This window comes from Heterodontus francisci, chromosome 4 (genome assembly GCF_036365525.1).
Source record: "Heterodontus francisci isolate sHetFra1 chromosome 4, sHetFra1.hap1, whole genome shotgun sequence".
In the NCBI taxonomy this organism is placed as follows: domain Eukaryota; kingdom Metazoa; phylum Chordata; class Chondrichthyes; order Heterodontiformes; family Heterodontidae; genus Heterodontus; species Heterodontus francisci.
In genome coordinates this window covers 124,834,007-124,848,744 of record NC_090374.1, presented here as the reverse complement: position 1 = coordinate 124,848,744, position 14,738 = coordinate 124,834,007, and the positions used below count along the sequence as shown (strand labels likewise).

Genomic DNA, 14,738 nt, shown 5'->3' with positions numbered 1-14,738 from the left:
TCTGGGCTCGGGTCGGGTTTCTTTTGCAGACCTTTACATACAGGTGACAAAATGTGATGCCTGAAGAGTGATGAGTGATGAATGTGTTAAAGATAATAACTGATCCACATTCCTCTTATCTTGCTTTCTAGGGCTTTCTAGGGCCTGGAGTTTGGCTGTGATGTTTAGCTTATAATATGGAGGGGAGCTCAATGCATAAGAGGACCAGTGTAATCAAAGGAGGCAGCCTAGAACTTACTGAATAAGTTGGACAAAATATGTATGTGAGCAGAATACAGCAAATGAAATTGAATATAAATTCATATAAAGTACTGCACATCAGGAGGGAAAATGACACAAGTACTTCATGAATGGTGTTGAAATAGCTAAACAGATCCATGCTCAAATCTATTATTAGGGATGTGATAACTGGGAAATTAGAAAATTGTAATATGAGTGGGCAAAGTCAATATGCATTTTGTAAAAGGAAAATTGTGTTTGACAAATGTGGTCGAGTTTTTTGAGGTTATAACCAATATGATGGATAAGGGGGAACAAGTGGATTTGATAAGGTGCCACAAGAGGTTGTTACACAAGATTATGGGTTTGGGGGGTAATATGTTAGTATGTGTGTATGGTATAATACATACATATTATATATATATATATATAATGTTGGTTAATGGACAGAAAACAGAATTGGAATAAAGGGGCTATATTTGAGTTGGCAGGCTATAACTAGCGGTGGACAGCAAGGATCAGTACTTGGGCCCCAGCTATTTTACAGTCTATATCAATGGCTTATTTGAGAGGACCGAGTGAAATGTACCAAATTTGCTGATGATTCAAAGTTAGGTGGGAAAATAAGCTGTGAGGAGGAAATGAAGAGGCTGCAAAAGGATTTAGATTGGTTAAGTGAGTGGGCCAGAATGTGGCAGATGGAATATAAAGTGAAATAATGTGAAGTTATCTAATTTGATAGGAAAAATAGAAAAGCAGAATTTTTTTTAAATGGTGAGATCACCATTTCAATGAGATCACCTCTCATTCTTCTAAATTCTAGGGATATAGGCCTGGTCTACTCAATCACTCCTCCCAGGAATCATTGCACTCCCCTTAAGGTAAGTATATTCTTTCTTAGGTAGGGAGACCAAAACTGTACACAGTATTTCAGGTGTGGTCTCAAAAAGGCCCTATACAATTGCAATAAGACTTCTTCACTCTTATGCTCCAATCTCTTTTCAATAATGACTAACCTACCATTTGCTTTCCTAATTGTGAAATTGGGAAATGTTGATATTCAGAGGGCTCTAGATGTCCTTGTACACAGGAAGTTAACTTGCAGGGACAGCAGACAATTCGGAAAGCAAATGGTAGGTTAGTCATTATTAAAAAGAGATTGGAGCATAAGAGTGAAGAAGTGGATTTCCTTTTTAACTGCCTAGTTACTGCTGCCTCCAATGCCCACCATACGGAAGAGAGTAAGAGTCCTCAGGAAGCAGCAATAAGATCCCTAAGATGCCATCATGTGGAATGTACATAGGAACAGGAGGAGGGCACTCAGCGCCTTGAGCCTTCTCTACATCTCAATTAGATCATGTGGGGTTGTGAAGAGAAACTTGTAGCGGCTGCTGTGCCTACATTCTGCCCCAGACCTTATTGGCAGAAAGCTCCAATCTTGGCAAAAGTGTCTGGTGGGATCCCCTTTCCAATTTTTGGGCCACTGCAGTCCTTTAATAGCCCAGATGGCTTTTCTGATACTGCATCAATTGTCCCTTTTGACAGTAGAGGCCACCATCCCAGGAGAGGATGATAACTCCATTCTAGTGAAATGCTGAGTAGTGACAAAGCCCATAATGATACTTAACGTACATATCAGGAATCAAAAAATCTCACACTTTCCCATATATATGGAAGTGACAATAATCATGATTGGAGATCTAAATTATGCCAGTATCATTGTGAATCAATGTGATTGTTGTGACTGCATGGACCAGGGTGTTCAACATTCTAATTATTTCACATTTAGATTTCCTACTTGTGATCTGAAGGTCAAGGATGACAAAATCAAGCACAGTCAGCATGAATTTGTTAAGTGAAGATCTTGTCTGACCAACTTGATCGAATTTTTAAATTTTTTTGAAGTAACAAGGAGGATAGATGAGGGTAGTGCAGTTGATGTGGTCTACATGGATTTTAGCAAGGATTTTGACAAGGTCCCACATGGTAGACTGGTTAAAAAATTAAATCCCATGGTATCCAGGGAAATGCAGCAAGGTGGATACAAAATTGGCTCAGTGGCAGGAAACAAAGGGTAATTGTTGACGGGTGTTTTTGTGACTGGAGGGCTGTTTCCAGTGGCATTCCACAGGGCTCCATACTGAGTTCCCTGCTTTTTGTGGTATACGTTAACAATTCGGACGTAAATATAGGAGGCATGATCAAGATGTCGCAGATGTCACAAAGATTGGCTGTGTGGTAGATAGCAAGGAGGATAGCTGTAGGCTGCAGGAAGATATTGATGGTCTGGTCAGATGGGCAGAAAAGTGGCAAATGGAATTCAACCTGAAGAAGTGTGAGGTGATGCACTTAGGGAGGTCAACAAGGCAAAGAAATACATGATTAATGGGAAAATACTGAGGATTGTAGAGGAAGTGAGGGACTTTAGAGTGAATGTCCACAGATCCCTGAAGGTAGCAGGACAGGTCGATAAGGTGGTTAAGAAGGCATATGGAATCCTTTCCTTTATTAGCTGAGGTATAGAATACAAGAGCAGGGAAATTATGCTGTAACTGTATAAATCATTGGTTAGGCCACAACTTGAATACTCTGTGCAGCTCTGGTCACCTCATTACAGAAAGGATGTAATTGCACTAGAGAGGGTACAGAGGAGATTTACGAGGATGTTGCCGGGACTGAAAAATGCAGCTAAGAGGGAAGTTTGGATAGGCTGGGGTTCTTCTCCTTGGAACAGAGAAGGCTGAGGAGAGATCTGATTTAAATGTACAAAATTTTGAGAGGCCTGGATAGAGTGGAGGTGAAGGGCCTATTTACCTTAGCAGATGAGGTCAGTGACTAGGGGGCATAGATTTAAAGTGATCGGTAGAAAGATTAGAGGGGAGTTGAGGAAAACAATTTTCACCCAAAAGGGTGGTGGGGATCTGGAACTCACTGCCTGAAAGGATAGTAGAGACAGAAACCCTCAACTCATTTAAATGATGTCTGGATATGCACCTCAAGTGCCGTAATCTGCAGGGTGTTAAGACCAGGTGAGAAAGGTGTCTAGGGGTCCCTTTCAACCTTCACCTGGTCTTACCGTAACAGGGTTTAATTTTAAACACACCGTGTTTTTAGCTCCCCCTTGGTGAATCCTTATTCACTGCTTTCCAATTATAAGGCAAAGAACCCAGCACAAACAGGTTTTGTTAGTTTTAAAGAAGAAAAGTTGAAATTTATTAAACTTAAACTCTAATTCGGTTAACACCTTTGGATACACCCACGATAGCATGCATACGCGATACACACATGCAAATAGAGACAGAAAAGGGCAGAAGAAAAATGAAGTGGAAAAGTTTAAGCAAAATCTGAAGAGTTTCTGTTACGGTTCTTTGAGCTCACTACAGAGTCCTTGATTGTAGTTAGTTCTTGCTTTTCATTGGGACCCACTATTCTTCTTAAACCTTGTTCACTGCAGGAGACTTTTCTCTCTTGGAGTTCATGTGTCTTCAGTGGATTCAGAAGCTTGTGAGAAAGAGATGTGAGCAGACAGGAGAGAGATCTTCTCAGTCCAGGAGCAAGCAGTTTTACTCTCTCTGAGTTCAAAGTGTTTGTACAATTCAGAAAACCCCAGGTTGCCAAGCAGGTTAGTCATGTAACTAACTGGTCTGATCACGTCTTGGATTGTATCACATTAGCAGTCTCTGGAATGGTCCTCTTACACACAATACCTGGTGATCAAGGTCCTTTGTGGTTTAAATGTGTCAGGGAATGTTCTTTTGTCCTTCCAATCACCGTCTGTTAAGATGCAAATGTTTTTTCCAGCCACGGCTGATCTGTTTAACAAGTTCTTTCTTCATTTAAGTAACAGTTTAAAATTAATGTTCATGACAAAATCAATGTGTCTCATTCTTGGCAGGTGGGGGCTGAGCATGGGGGCTACGGACCAAATGCTGGAAGGTAGGATTAGACTGGGTGGATAGTTTTTCAGTTGGCACAAACACGATGGGCCAAGTGGCCTCTTTCTGTGCCATAAACTTTCTATGATTCTCTGATTCTAAACACTGGCACAGTTCTGAACTTTATCACATCAGTGTAAATCGGATCCTCTCATTACATAATAAGTGTCTGCCTAACGCAAACTACATAGTAAGCAGGAAAAGGGAGAGGTTCAATCAGAGAGATTGCTCTATTGTACCCTGGATGTATCATTCTCACAGATTTCCTATATCTCAGGAAGGGTGACAACTCCAAGTTCTACCCACAGTAAGGTAAGGATTCGGAACTGCAATTCAGCAGTGTTGTATAACATTATTAGATTGTTGTACAGCAACAGCTTAAGAAAAGCAACTATCAAACTCAAACGTTGTTCAATGCCAAAGTTGTAAGGACTGCATTGCAATTCTCTAATACTTCTGATTTTGATGGCAGGATGTCTTCCAATTTGCAGGATTGTTCAGAATTATAGTCAATTCCCAATAATGATGTGTAAGATATCCTGCCTCCAATAAAAAACAAAAGCAAAAGTTCTTAACAAAAATTAGGACTCGGGAAATCTTGTTGCTTTTCTATTTGCTACCGTCAAGAGAAGGTTCCTCAGTCCCCCCATAATCTGTAAATGTGCTGGAATTGAGCCAAATACACCAGCTAGTTGAGCTTAACAGGGTAGAAACTAGGACACTACAATTGATCTTAACGTTATTAGGCCAGGGAAATGAAAAAAATCATCCAGAAATCCTGTTTGAGACCAATCCAGTTGACCTATGCTTGAAAGTGTATGTTTGTAGATGTCAGGTAAGAATAAAATCAATCCTGGCTTTAAAGCTCTCCAGTTATATTGTACCCAGGAGTGAGGAAGAGTATTGAAAGTTGGAAATTCTGAATCATTATGCCACATTTCCCCTTTTCAATTAATCTCATTTTTGACTTATGTGGTAAACTGGATCTTACAGCATTTCCCTTTATTTTTACTCAGAAACAGAATGGAACAGAAATCTTTGAAATCCTTCCTCTTTTTCCTTCAGAAATGAGAAATAATATAAAATGAGCAAACACAAAAGACACACTAGACACCACAAACCCCAAAGAGCACGCAATCCAAAAAGAAACATTACTTCAAAAGCAGCTGTTAAAATAGCCCTTTTGTATTAAAAGTCTAAGAATTGAGGATTTTCTGCTCTAATATTTTTCTTTCAAAGAAGATTATTACTTGCACGCACAACTTTATCAGAGTGATGGGCGTTATACAGAAATAAGAAAGGAGCCTGACTTGGTGTCTCAAATTAAAATATTGACTCCTACTAATTTTGGTCTGTGGAATCAACAGTAAAACTAAAATGATGATCATAACATAAGAAATAGAAGCAAGAGTATCCCATTTGGCCCTTCAAGACTGTTCTACGATTCAATAAGATCATGGCTGATCTTGTAGAGTATTAGAATTTTTTTTAAATTCATTCATGGGATGTGGGCGTCGCTGGCCAGGCCAGCCTTTATTGCACATCCCTAACTGCCCTTGAGAAGGTGGTGGTGAGCTGCCTTCTTGAACTGCTGCAGTCCATGTGGGGTAGATACACCCACAGTGCTGTTAGGAAGGGAGTTCCAGGATTTTGACCCAACGACAGTGAAGGAACGGCAATATAGTTCCAAGTCAGGATGGTGTGTGACTTGGAGGGGAACTTGCAGGTGGTGGTGTTCCTGTGTATTTGCTGCTCTTGTCCTTCTAGTTGGTAGAGGTCGCGGGTTTGGAAGGTGCTGTCTAAGGAGCCTTGGTGCATTGCTGCAGTGCATCTTGTAGATGATACACACTGCTGCCACTGTGCATCGGTGGTGGAGGGAGTGAATGTTTGTAGATGGGATGCCAATCAAGCGGGCTGCTTTGTCCTGGATGGTGTCGAGCTTCTTGAGTGTTGTTGGAGATGCACCCATCCAGGCAAGTGGAAAGTATTCCATCACACTCCTGACTTGTGCCTTGTAGATGGTGGACAGGCTTTGGGGAGTCAGGAGGTGAGTTACTCGCCTCAGGATTCCTAGCCTCTGACCTGCTCTTGTAGCCACGGTATTTATATGGCTACTCCAGTTCAGTTTCTGGTCAATGGTAGCCCTTAGGATGTTGATAGTGGGGGATTCAGCGATGGTAATGCCATTGAATGTCAAGGGGAGATGGTTAGATTCCCTCTGTTGGAAATGGTCATTGCCCGGCACTTGTGTTGCACGAATGTTACTTGCCACTTATCAGCCCAAGCCTGGATATTGTCCAGGTCTTGCTGCATTTGTATACGGACTGCTCCAGTATCTGAGGAGTCACGAATGGTGCTGAACATTGTGCAATCATCAGCGAACATCCCCACTTCTGACCTTATGATTGAAGGAAGGTCATTGATGAAGCAGCTGAAGATGGTTGGGCCTAGGACACTCTCCTGAGGAACTCCTGCAATGATGTCCTGGAGCTCAGATGATTGACCTCCAACAACCACAGCCATCTTCCTTTGTGCTAGGTATGACTCCAACCAGCGGAGGGTTTTCCCCCTGATTCCCATTAACCTCAGTTATGCTAGGGCTCCTTGATACCATACTCGGTCAAATGCTGCCTTGATGTCAAGGGCAGTCACTCTCACCTCACCTCTTGAGTTCTGTTCTTTTGTTCATGTTTGAACCAAGGTGGTAATGAGGTCAGGCGCTGAGTGGACCTGGCGGAACCCAAACTGAGCGTCACTGAGCAGGTTATTGCTAAGCAAGTGCCGCTTGATGGCACTGTTGATGACATCTTCCATCACTTTACTGATGATTGAGAGTAGGCTGGTGGGGCGGTAATTGGCCGGGTTGGACTTGTCCTGCTTTTTGTGTACAGGACATACCTGGGCAATTTTCCACATTGCAGGGTAGATACCAGTGTTGTAGCTGTACTGGAACAGCTTGGCTAGGGGCGCGGCAAGTTCTGGAGCACAGGTCTTCAGTACTATTGCCGGAATATTGTCAGGGCCCATAGCTTTTGCAGTATCCAGTGCCTTCAGTCGTTTCTTGATATCACGCGGAGTGAATTGAATTGGCTGAAGTCTGGCATCTGTGATGTTGGGGATTTCGGGAGGAGGCCGAGATGGATCATCAACTCGGCACTTCTGGCTGAAGATTGTTCCAAATGCTTCAGCCTTATCTTTCGCACTGATGTGCTGGGCTCCCCCATCATTGAGGATGGGGATATTTGTGGGGCTACCTCCTCCAGTTAGTTGTTTAATTGTCCACCACCATTCATGGCTGGATGTGGCAGGACTGCAGAGCTTAGATCTGATCCGTTGGTTGTGGGATTGCTTCGCTCTGTCTATTGCATGCTGCTTATGCAGTTTGGCATGCAAGTAGTCCTGGGTTGTAGCTTCACCAGGTTGACACCTCATTTTGAGGTATGCCTGGTGCTGCTCCTGGCATGCCCTCCTGCACTCTTCATTGAACCAGGGTTGGTCTCCTGGCTTGATGGTAATGGTAGAGTGGGGGATATGCCGGGCCATGAGGTTACAGATTGTGGCTGACTACAATTCTGCTGCTGCTGATGGCCCACAGCGCCTCATGGATGCCCACTTTTGCATTGCTAGATCTGTTCGAAATCTATCCAATTTAGCACGGTGATAGTGCCACACGACAAGATGGACAGTATCCTCAATGTGAAGGTGGGACATCGTCTCCACAAGGACTGTGCAGTGGTCACTCCTACCAATACTGTCATGGACAGAAGCATCTGAGGCAGGCAGATTGGTGAGGACGAGGTCAAGTATGTTTTTCCCTCGTGTTGGATCCCCCACCACCTGCCGCAGACCCAGTCTAGCAGCTATGTCCTTTAGGACTCGGCCAGCTCGGTCAGTAGTGGTGCTACCGAGCCACTCTTGGTGATGGACATTGAAGTTCCCCACCCAGAGTACATTCTGTGCCCTTGCCACCCTCAGTGCTTCCTCCAAGTGGTGTTCAACATGGTGGAGTACTGAGTCATCAGCTGAGGGAGGGCAGTAGGTGGTAATCAGTAGGAGGTTACCTTGCCCATGTTTGACCTGATGCCATGAGACTTCATGGGGTCCGGAGTCGATGTTGAGGACTCCCAGGGCAACTCCCTCCCTACTGTATACCACTGTGCCACCACCTCTGGTGGGCCTGTCCTGCCAGTGGGACAGGACATACCCGGGGATGGCGATGGCAGTGTCTGGGACATTGTCTGTAAGGTATGATTCCGTGAGTATGACTATGTCAGGCTGTTGCTTGACTAGTCTGTGGGACAGCTCTCCCAACTTTGGCACAAGCCCCCAGATGTTAGTAAGGAGGACTTTGCAGAGTCGACAGGGCTGGGTTTGCCGTTGTCATTTCCGGTGCCTCGGTCGATGCCGGTTTCATTCCTTTTTATTGACTTTGTAGCAGTTAGGTACAACTGAGTGGCTTGCTAGGCCATTTCAGAGGGCATGTAAGAGTTAACCACAATGCTGTGGGTCTGGAGTCACATGTCGGCCAGACCAGCAGATTTCCTTCCCTAAAGGACATTAGTGAATCAGATGGGTTTTTACAACAATCGACAATGGTTTCATGGCCATCACTAGACTAGCTTTTAATTCCAGATTTATTAATTAAATTCAAATTCCACCTTCTGCAGTGGTGGGATTCGAACCCATGTCCCCAGAGAAATACCTTGGGTCTCTGGGTTACTAGTCTAGTGATAATACCACTACGCCACCGCCTACCCTAATAGTACACCAGAGAAGGAGGCCATTGAACCCATCAAGTCGGTGTTAGCTCTTTCAAATAGCAATCCAGTTAACCCCACTCCCCCACTTTTTCCCTATAACTGTGCAATTTTTTGTCCTTTAGCTATTTATCCAATTTCCTTTTGAAGGATGATTATTGAATCTGCACTGGCAATGCATTTGAAATCCTAACCACTTATTGTGTATAAAAAGCCTTTCCTCATGTCACATCTGGTTCTTTTGCCAATCATCGTAAATCTGTTTCCTCTGGTTATCGACCTTTTAAGAACATAAGAAATAAGAGTAGGAGCCTGCTCTGCCATTCAATAAGATCACAGCTGATCTGGTCTTGGTCTTAACTCCACTTTTCTGCCTGCCCCTTAACGCTTCGCACCCTTATAGCTCAAAAATCTGTCTAACTCAGCCTTGAATATATTCAATGACCCAGCCTCCACTGCTCTCTGGAGTAGAGAATTCCAAAGCTTAACGACCATCTGAGAAAATAAATTCTTTCTCATTTCTGTCTTAAATGAGAGACCCCTTATTATGTAACTATGCCCCCGAGTTCTAGATTTCCCCATGAGGGGAAATAATCTCTCAGCATCTCCCCTGTCAAGCCCCTCAGAATCTTTTATGTTTCAATAAGATCACCTCTCATTCTTCTAAACTTCAATGAGTATAGGCCCAACCTGCTCAACCTTTCCTCATAAGACAACCCCATCATCCAAGGAATTGGCTTAGTGAATATTCTCTGAACTGCCTCCTATGCAAATATAACACATCTTTAAATAAGGAGACCAAAACTGTACACAGGACTCTTGGTGTGGTCTCATCAGCGCCCCATACAGTTGTAGCGAGACTTCCCCACTTTTACACTCCACCCCTTTGCAGTAAAGGCCAACTTTCCATTTGCCTTCCTAACTACCTGTTGTACCTGCATGCTAACTTTTTGTGATTCATGTGCAAGGACACCCTTGCAAAGTTGGTGATGATGACAAGCAGAAGATTTTAGACAAATGTAATGAAGTTATCAGCTGGCTAGACAAAAACCAGACTGCTGAAAAGGATGAATATGAGCACCAACAGAAGGAAGTTGAGAAAATCTGCAATCCTATCATCACAAAGTTGTATCAGGGCGCTGGTGGTCCACCAGGTGGTTTTCCTGGTGCTGGTAGTGCTCCTTCTGGTGCAGGCGCAGCATCTGGTCCAACAATTGAGGAGGTTGATTAAAATACTGCAGCATTCTGCAGCCTCTCTCCATTTAAGTAATATTTTGTTTTTCTATTCTTCATACCGAAGTGGATAACCTCACATTTTATGGGCCCCTTAAGGCAAGGACGGAAGCGGGGGGGCCATAAAATCATGACAGGTGGAGGGAGGTGGAGGGCCCATTGCTGCTCTGTCACCAAGTGATCTTGCCAGGGGCAGGATAGGCCGATGATGGCCTTCCCGCCCAGAGGCCAATTGAGGCTCTTAAGTGGCCTATTAATGGCAACTTAAGGGTCTCTTCCCGCTGCCACTGGGATCTAACCCTCCCCTCCACCATGCGGGGAGGACACCTTGTAAAATGAGGCACACTACCTGTGGGCTTGGGGTGGGGTCGGGCTCCCTCCTCCGTGAGCAATCTGTGGCCCATGGAGGACCCTAGCTGGGAAACAATGCACCTTCCAGGACTCCCCTCCCCCTGGGCTTTATGACCACCTCACCCCCAACCCCCTTTACCGCAGCTTTCCGGACTGGCCCTGGTGACCCTGCCTCACTTATCTGAGGTGCAGGGTTCCAGCCTTGGGCCTGGGTCCAAGGCCTCTGCAATCGCGGCAGTGGCCACCACTCCAGGTGGCGCTGCTGATACTGCTGAGCTGCCAGCCCTGTGCTTGGCTAGCAGTGTTTGGAGGCGTCATCCTCACCTTTAAAGTGACAGAGATCACGGTGCGGGACACAAACAGAAAAACGACAGATAATTCCTCCAGGGGGCCATGAACAGGCTGAGGCAGGGTTTCACCCGCCGTTTCAGCCCAGCACTGGGAGCCCTGCCTCCTCCACAAAATCCAGCCCTATACTCCATCAGCCAAATTTTTGCCCACACACAACGTATCTATTTTCCTTTGCAGACTCTCTATGTCTTCCTCACTATTTGCTTTCCCACCTATCTTTGTATCATCAGAAAGTTTGGCTACAATACTTCTGTCCCATCATCCAAGTCATTAATATAGATTGCAAAGAGTTGAGGCCCCAGTACTGATCCCTGTGGCACTGCACTAGTTACAGTTTTCCAACCTGAAAAATAGTCCAGTTATCCCAACTCTCTGTTTCCTGTTAGTAAGCCAATCCTCTATCCAGGCTAATATATTACTCCCAACACTTATCTTGTGTCGTAACTTTGATGTGGTACCTTATTGAATGCCTTTTGGAAATCAAGATAAACTACATCTACTCCTTCCTCTTTATCCACCCTGCTTGTTATGTCCTCATTGAAATCTAATAAATTTGTCAAACACAATTTCCCTTTCATGAAAGTATGTTGACTCTGCTTAATGGTATTATGATTTTCTAAATGTCCTGCTACTACTTTTTAATGATGGATTCCAGCATTTTCCCAATGACCGATGTTCGGTTAACTGCCCTATAGTGTACTGCTTTCTGTCTCCTTCCTTTCTTGAATAGAGGTGTTACATTTGCAGTTTTCCAATCTGCTGGGACCTTTCCAGAATCTAGGGAATTTTGGAAGATTACAACCAATGCATCCACTATTTCTGCAGTCACTTTTTTTAAGACTCTAGGATTCAGGTCATCAAGTCCAGGAGATTTGTCAGCCTTTAGTCCCGTTAGTTTTCCTAGTACTTTTATTCTAGCAATAGTGATTGTTTTAAGTTCCTCCCTTCCTTTTACCCCTTGATTTTCTACTAATATTGGGATGCATTTAGTGTCTTCTATTGTGAAGACAGATATAAAATATTTGTTCAAAGTCTCTGCCATTTCCTTGTTTCCTATTATTAATTCCCCAGTCTCATCCTCTGAAGGACCAACATTTGCTTTAGCTACTCTCTTCATTTTTGTATACTTGTAGAAACTCTTACTGTCAGTTTTTACATTTCTTGCTAGTTTACTTCCTTATTCTAATTTCTCTCTTTTTTTAGTCATCCTTTGCTGGTTTCTAAAATTTTACCAATCTTCTGGCCTACCACAAATCTTCACAGAATTATATGCTTTTTCTTTCAATTTGATACCATCCTTAACTTCCTTAGTTAGCCACGGATGGTACATCTTTCTTGTATAATCTTTCTTTCTCAATAGAATATATCTCCATTGAAAGTTATGAAATATCTCCTTAAATGTAAATGACTGCTTATATACCATCTTACCTTGCAACCTACTTTCCCAGATTGCTTTAGCCAACTCTGTCTTGTTAACTTTGTAATTGCCATTATTTAAGTTTAAGACACTAATTGCAGACCCAAGTTTCGCACCTTCAAACTGAATGTGAAATTCATCATGTTATGATCACTCTTCTCTGGAGGATCCCTGAATATGAAATCATTAATCCTGTCTTATTACACATTACCAAGTCTAAAATATCCTGTTCCCTGGTTGGTTCCACAATGTATTGTTCTAAGAAACTGTCCCAAATATACTCTATGAACACATCCCTAAGGCTACCTTTGCCTATCTGATTTGTCCAATCAATATGAAGAGTAATATCACCTGTGATTATTACAGTACCTTTCTTACAAGCCCCCATTATTTCTTGATGTATACTCTGTCCTACAGTGTAGCTACTGGTAGGTGACCTATGAACTACTCCCACCAGTGACCTCTTTCCCTGGCTATTTCTTATCTCCACCCAAACTGATTCTACATTTTGATCTTCTGAGCCAAGATAATTTCACACTACTGTACTGAGGCCTGGACAACGTATGCCAGCCAAGAGCGACGTCTCAATTCATTCCATCTTCGCTGCCTTCGGAGAATACTTGGCATCAGGTGGCAGGACTATATCTCCAACACAGAAGTCCTTGAAGCGGCCAACATCCCCAGCTTATACACACTACTGAGTCAGCGGCGCTTGAGATGGCTTGGCCATGTGAGCCGCATGGAAGATGGCAGGATCCCCAAAGACACATTGTACAGCGAGCTCGCCACTGGTATCAGACCCACCGGCCGTCCATGTCTCCGTTATAAAGACGTCTGCAAACGCGACATGAAATCGTGTGACATTGATCACAAGTCGTGGGAGTCAGTTGCCAGCATTCGCCAGAGCTGGCGGGCAGCCATAAAGACAGGGCTAAATTGTGGCGAGTCGAAGAGACTTAGTAGTTGGCAGGAAAAAAGACAGAGGCGCAAGGGGAGAGCCAACTGTGCAACAGCCCCAACAAACAAATTTCTCTGCAGCACCTGTGGAAGAGCCTGTCACTCCAGAATTGGCCTTTATAGCCACTCCAGGCGCTGCTTCACAAACCACTGACCACCTCCAGGCGCGTATCCATTGTCTCTCGAGATAAGGAGGCCCAAAAGAACTGTACTGATATCATCCTTTATTAACAGAGCTACCCCGCCTCCTTTTCCTTTCTTGCTATCCTTTTGAAATGTCAAAAACCTTTGAATATTCAGTTCCCAATCTTGGTCACCGAGCAACCAAGTCTCTGTAATGGATATCATATCATACCCATTTATTTCTATTTGTGCCATCAATTAACCTATCTTGTTATGAATCTTGCGTGCATTCAAATAAAGAGCCTTTAATTGTGTCTTTTTACTATTTCTCACTACGCTGACCCTATTTGCTGATGCACTCTTATGTTTGTAGGATCTTCCTCTTCCTGTACCACTCTGGATATCATTACCCATATCGCTACCCTGCACTATTTCCTTGTCCTTTCTTTTAAACTTTCTATATTTCCCCTCACCTAAACCCTTCTCCCAACTACTTTGTTTAAAAAACTCTCTACAGCCCTTGTTATTTAGTTCGCTAGGACACTGGTTTCAGCTTGGTTCAAGTGATGCCCATCCCAATGGAACAGCTCCCTCTTTCCCCAGTACTGATGCCAGTGCCCCATGAATCGAAATCCATTTCTTCCACACCAATCTTTGAGCCATGCAGACCGCTCTTTGATCTTATTTACCTTTTACCAATTTCCTTGCGGTTCAGGTAATAATCCAGAGATTATTACCTTTGTGGTTCTGCTTTTTAATTTAGCCCTAGCTGCTCATACTCCTTCGGCAGAACCTCTCCCTTAGTCCTACCTATGTCGTTGGTACCTATGTGGACCATGACAACTGGATTCTTCTCCTCCCATTCCAAGTTTCTGTCTGGACCTGAGGAGATGTCCTTAACCCTGGCACCGGGCAGGCAACACAACCTTCGGGACTCATGTTCACGGCTACAGAGAACAGTATCTATACCCCTAACTATACTGTCCCATACTACTACTACATTGCTTTTTACTCCCACAACTTGAATGGCCCCCTGCACCGTAATGCTGTGGTCAGTTTGCTCATCCTCCCCTGCAGTCCCTGCTCTGATCCACACAAGCTGCAAGAACCACGAAACTGTTGGACAAGTACAAGGTCTGAAGTTCCGCCAGTGTTACCTTCTGGATCCCCATACCTGCCTCATTCGTAGTTACACCCTTCTGTCCCTAACCATGGACCAAATCTGAAGTACTTAACCTAAGGGTTGTGACTGCCTCCTGGACCAAAGTGTCCAGGTAACTTTCTTCCTCCCGGGTACAACGCAGTGTCCAAAGCTTAGACTCCAGCTCATCAACTCTGAGCCGAAGTTCCTCGAGCTGCAGACACTTAATGCAGACATGGTTGCTGTGGATCACA

At 43.9% G+C, this 14,738-nt stretch overlaps 1 protein-coding gene across 1 annotated transcript; it reads left to right on the top strand.

The window, feature by feature from the left end:
* Positions 1 to 1,907: 1,907 nt before the first annotated feature.
* On the top strand, positions 1,908 to 10,142 carry LOC137368817 (allergen MAG29-like). The gene is made up of 3 exons (XM_068029021.1): positions 1,908 to 2,074; positions 4,115 to 4,155; positions 9,880 to 10,142. Exons 1-3 carry the CDS (start codon positions 1,908 to 1,910, stop codon positions 10,140 to 10,142), a joined length of 471 nt encoding a protein of 156 aa, XP_067885122.1.
* Positions 10,143 to 14,738: the final 4,596 nt, after the last annotated feature.

What these genes read in the sequence shown, in the direction of transcription:
- LOC137368817 (XM_068029021.1), top strand. Translation starts at nt 1,908, where the DNA reads ATGATTGGAGATCTAAATTATGCCAGTATCATTGTGAATCAATGTGAT. An exon ending in AGTCAGCATGAATTTGTTAA is followed by an intron (nt 2,075 to 4,114) that starts GTGAAGATCTTG and finishes CATTCTTGGCAG; the next exon opens with GTGGGGGCTGAGCATGGGGG. An exon ending in TACGGACCAAATGCTGGAAG is followed by an intron (nt 4,156 to 9,879) that starts GTAGGATTAGAC and finishes TTCATGTGCAAG; the next exon opens with GACACCCTTGCAAAGTTGGT.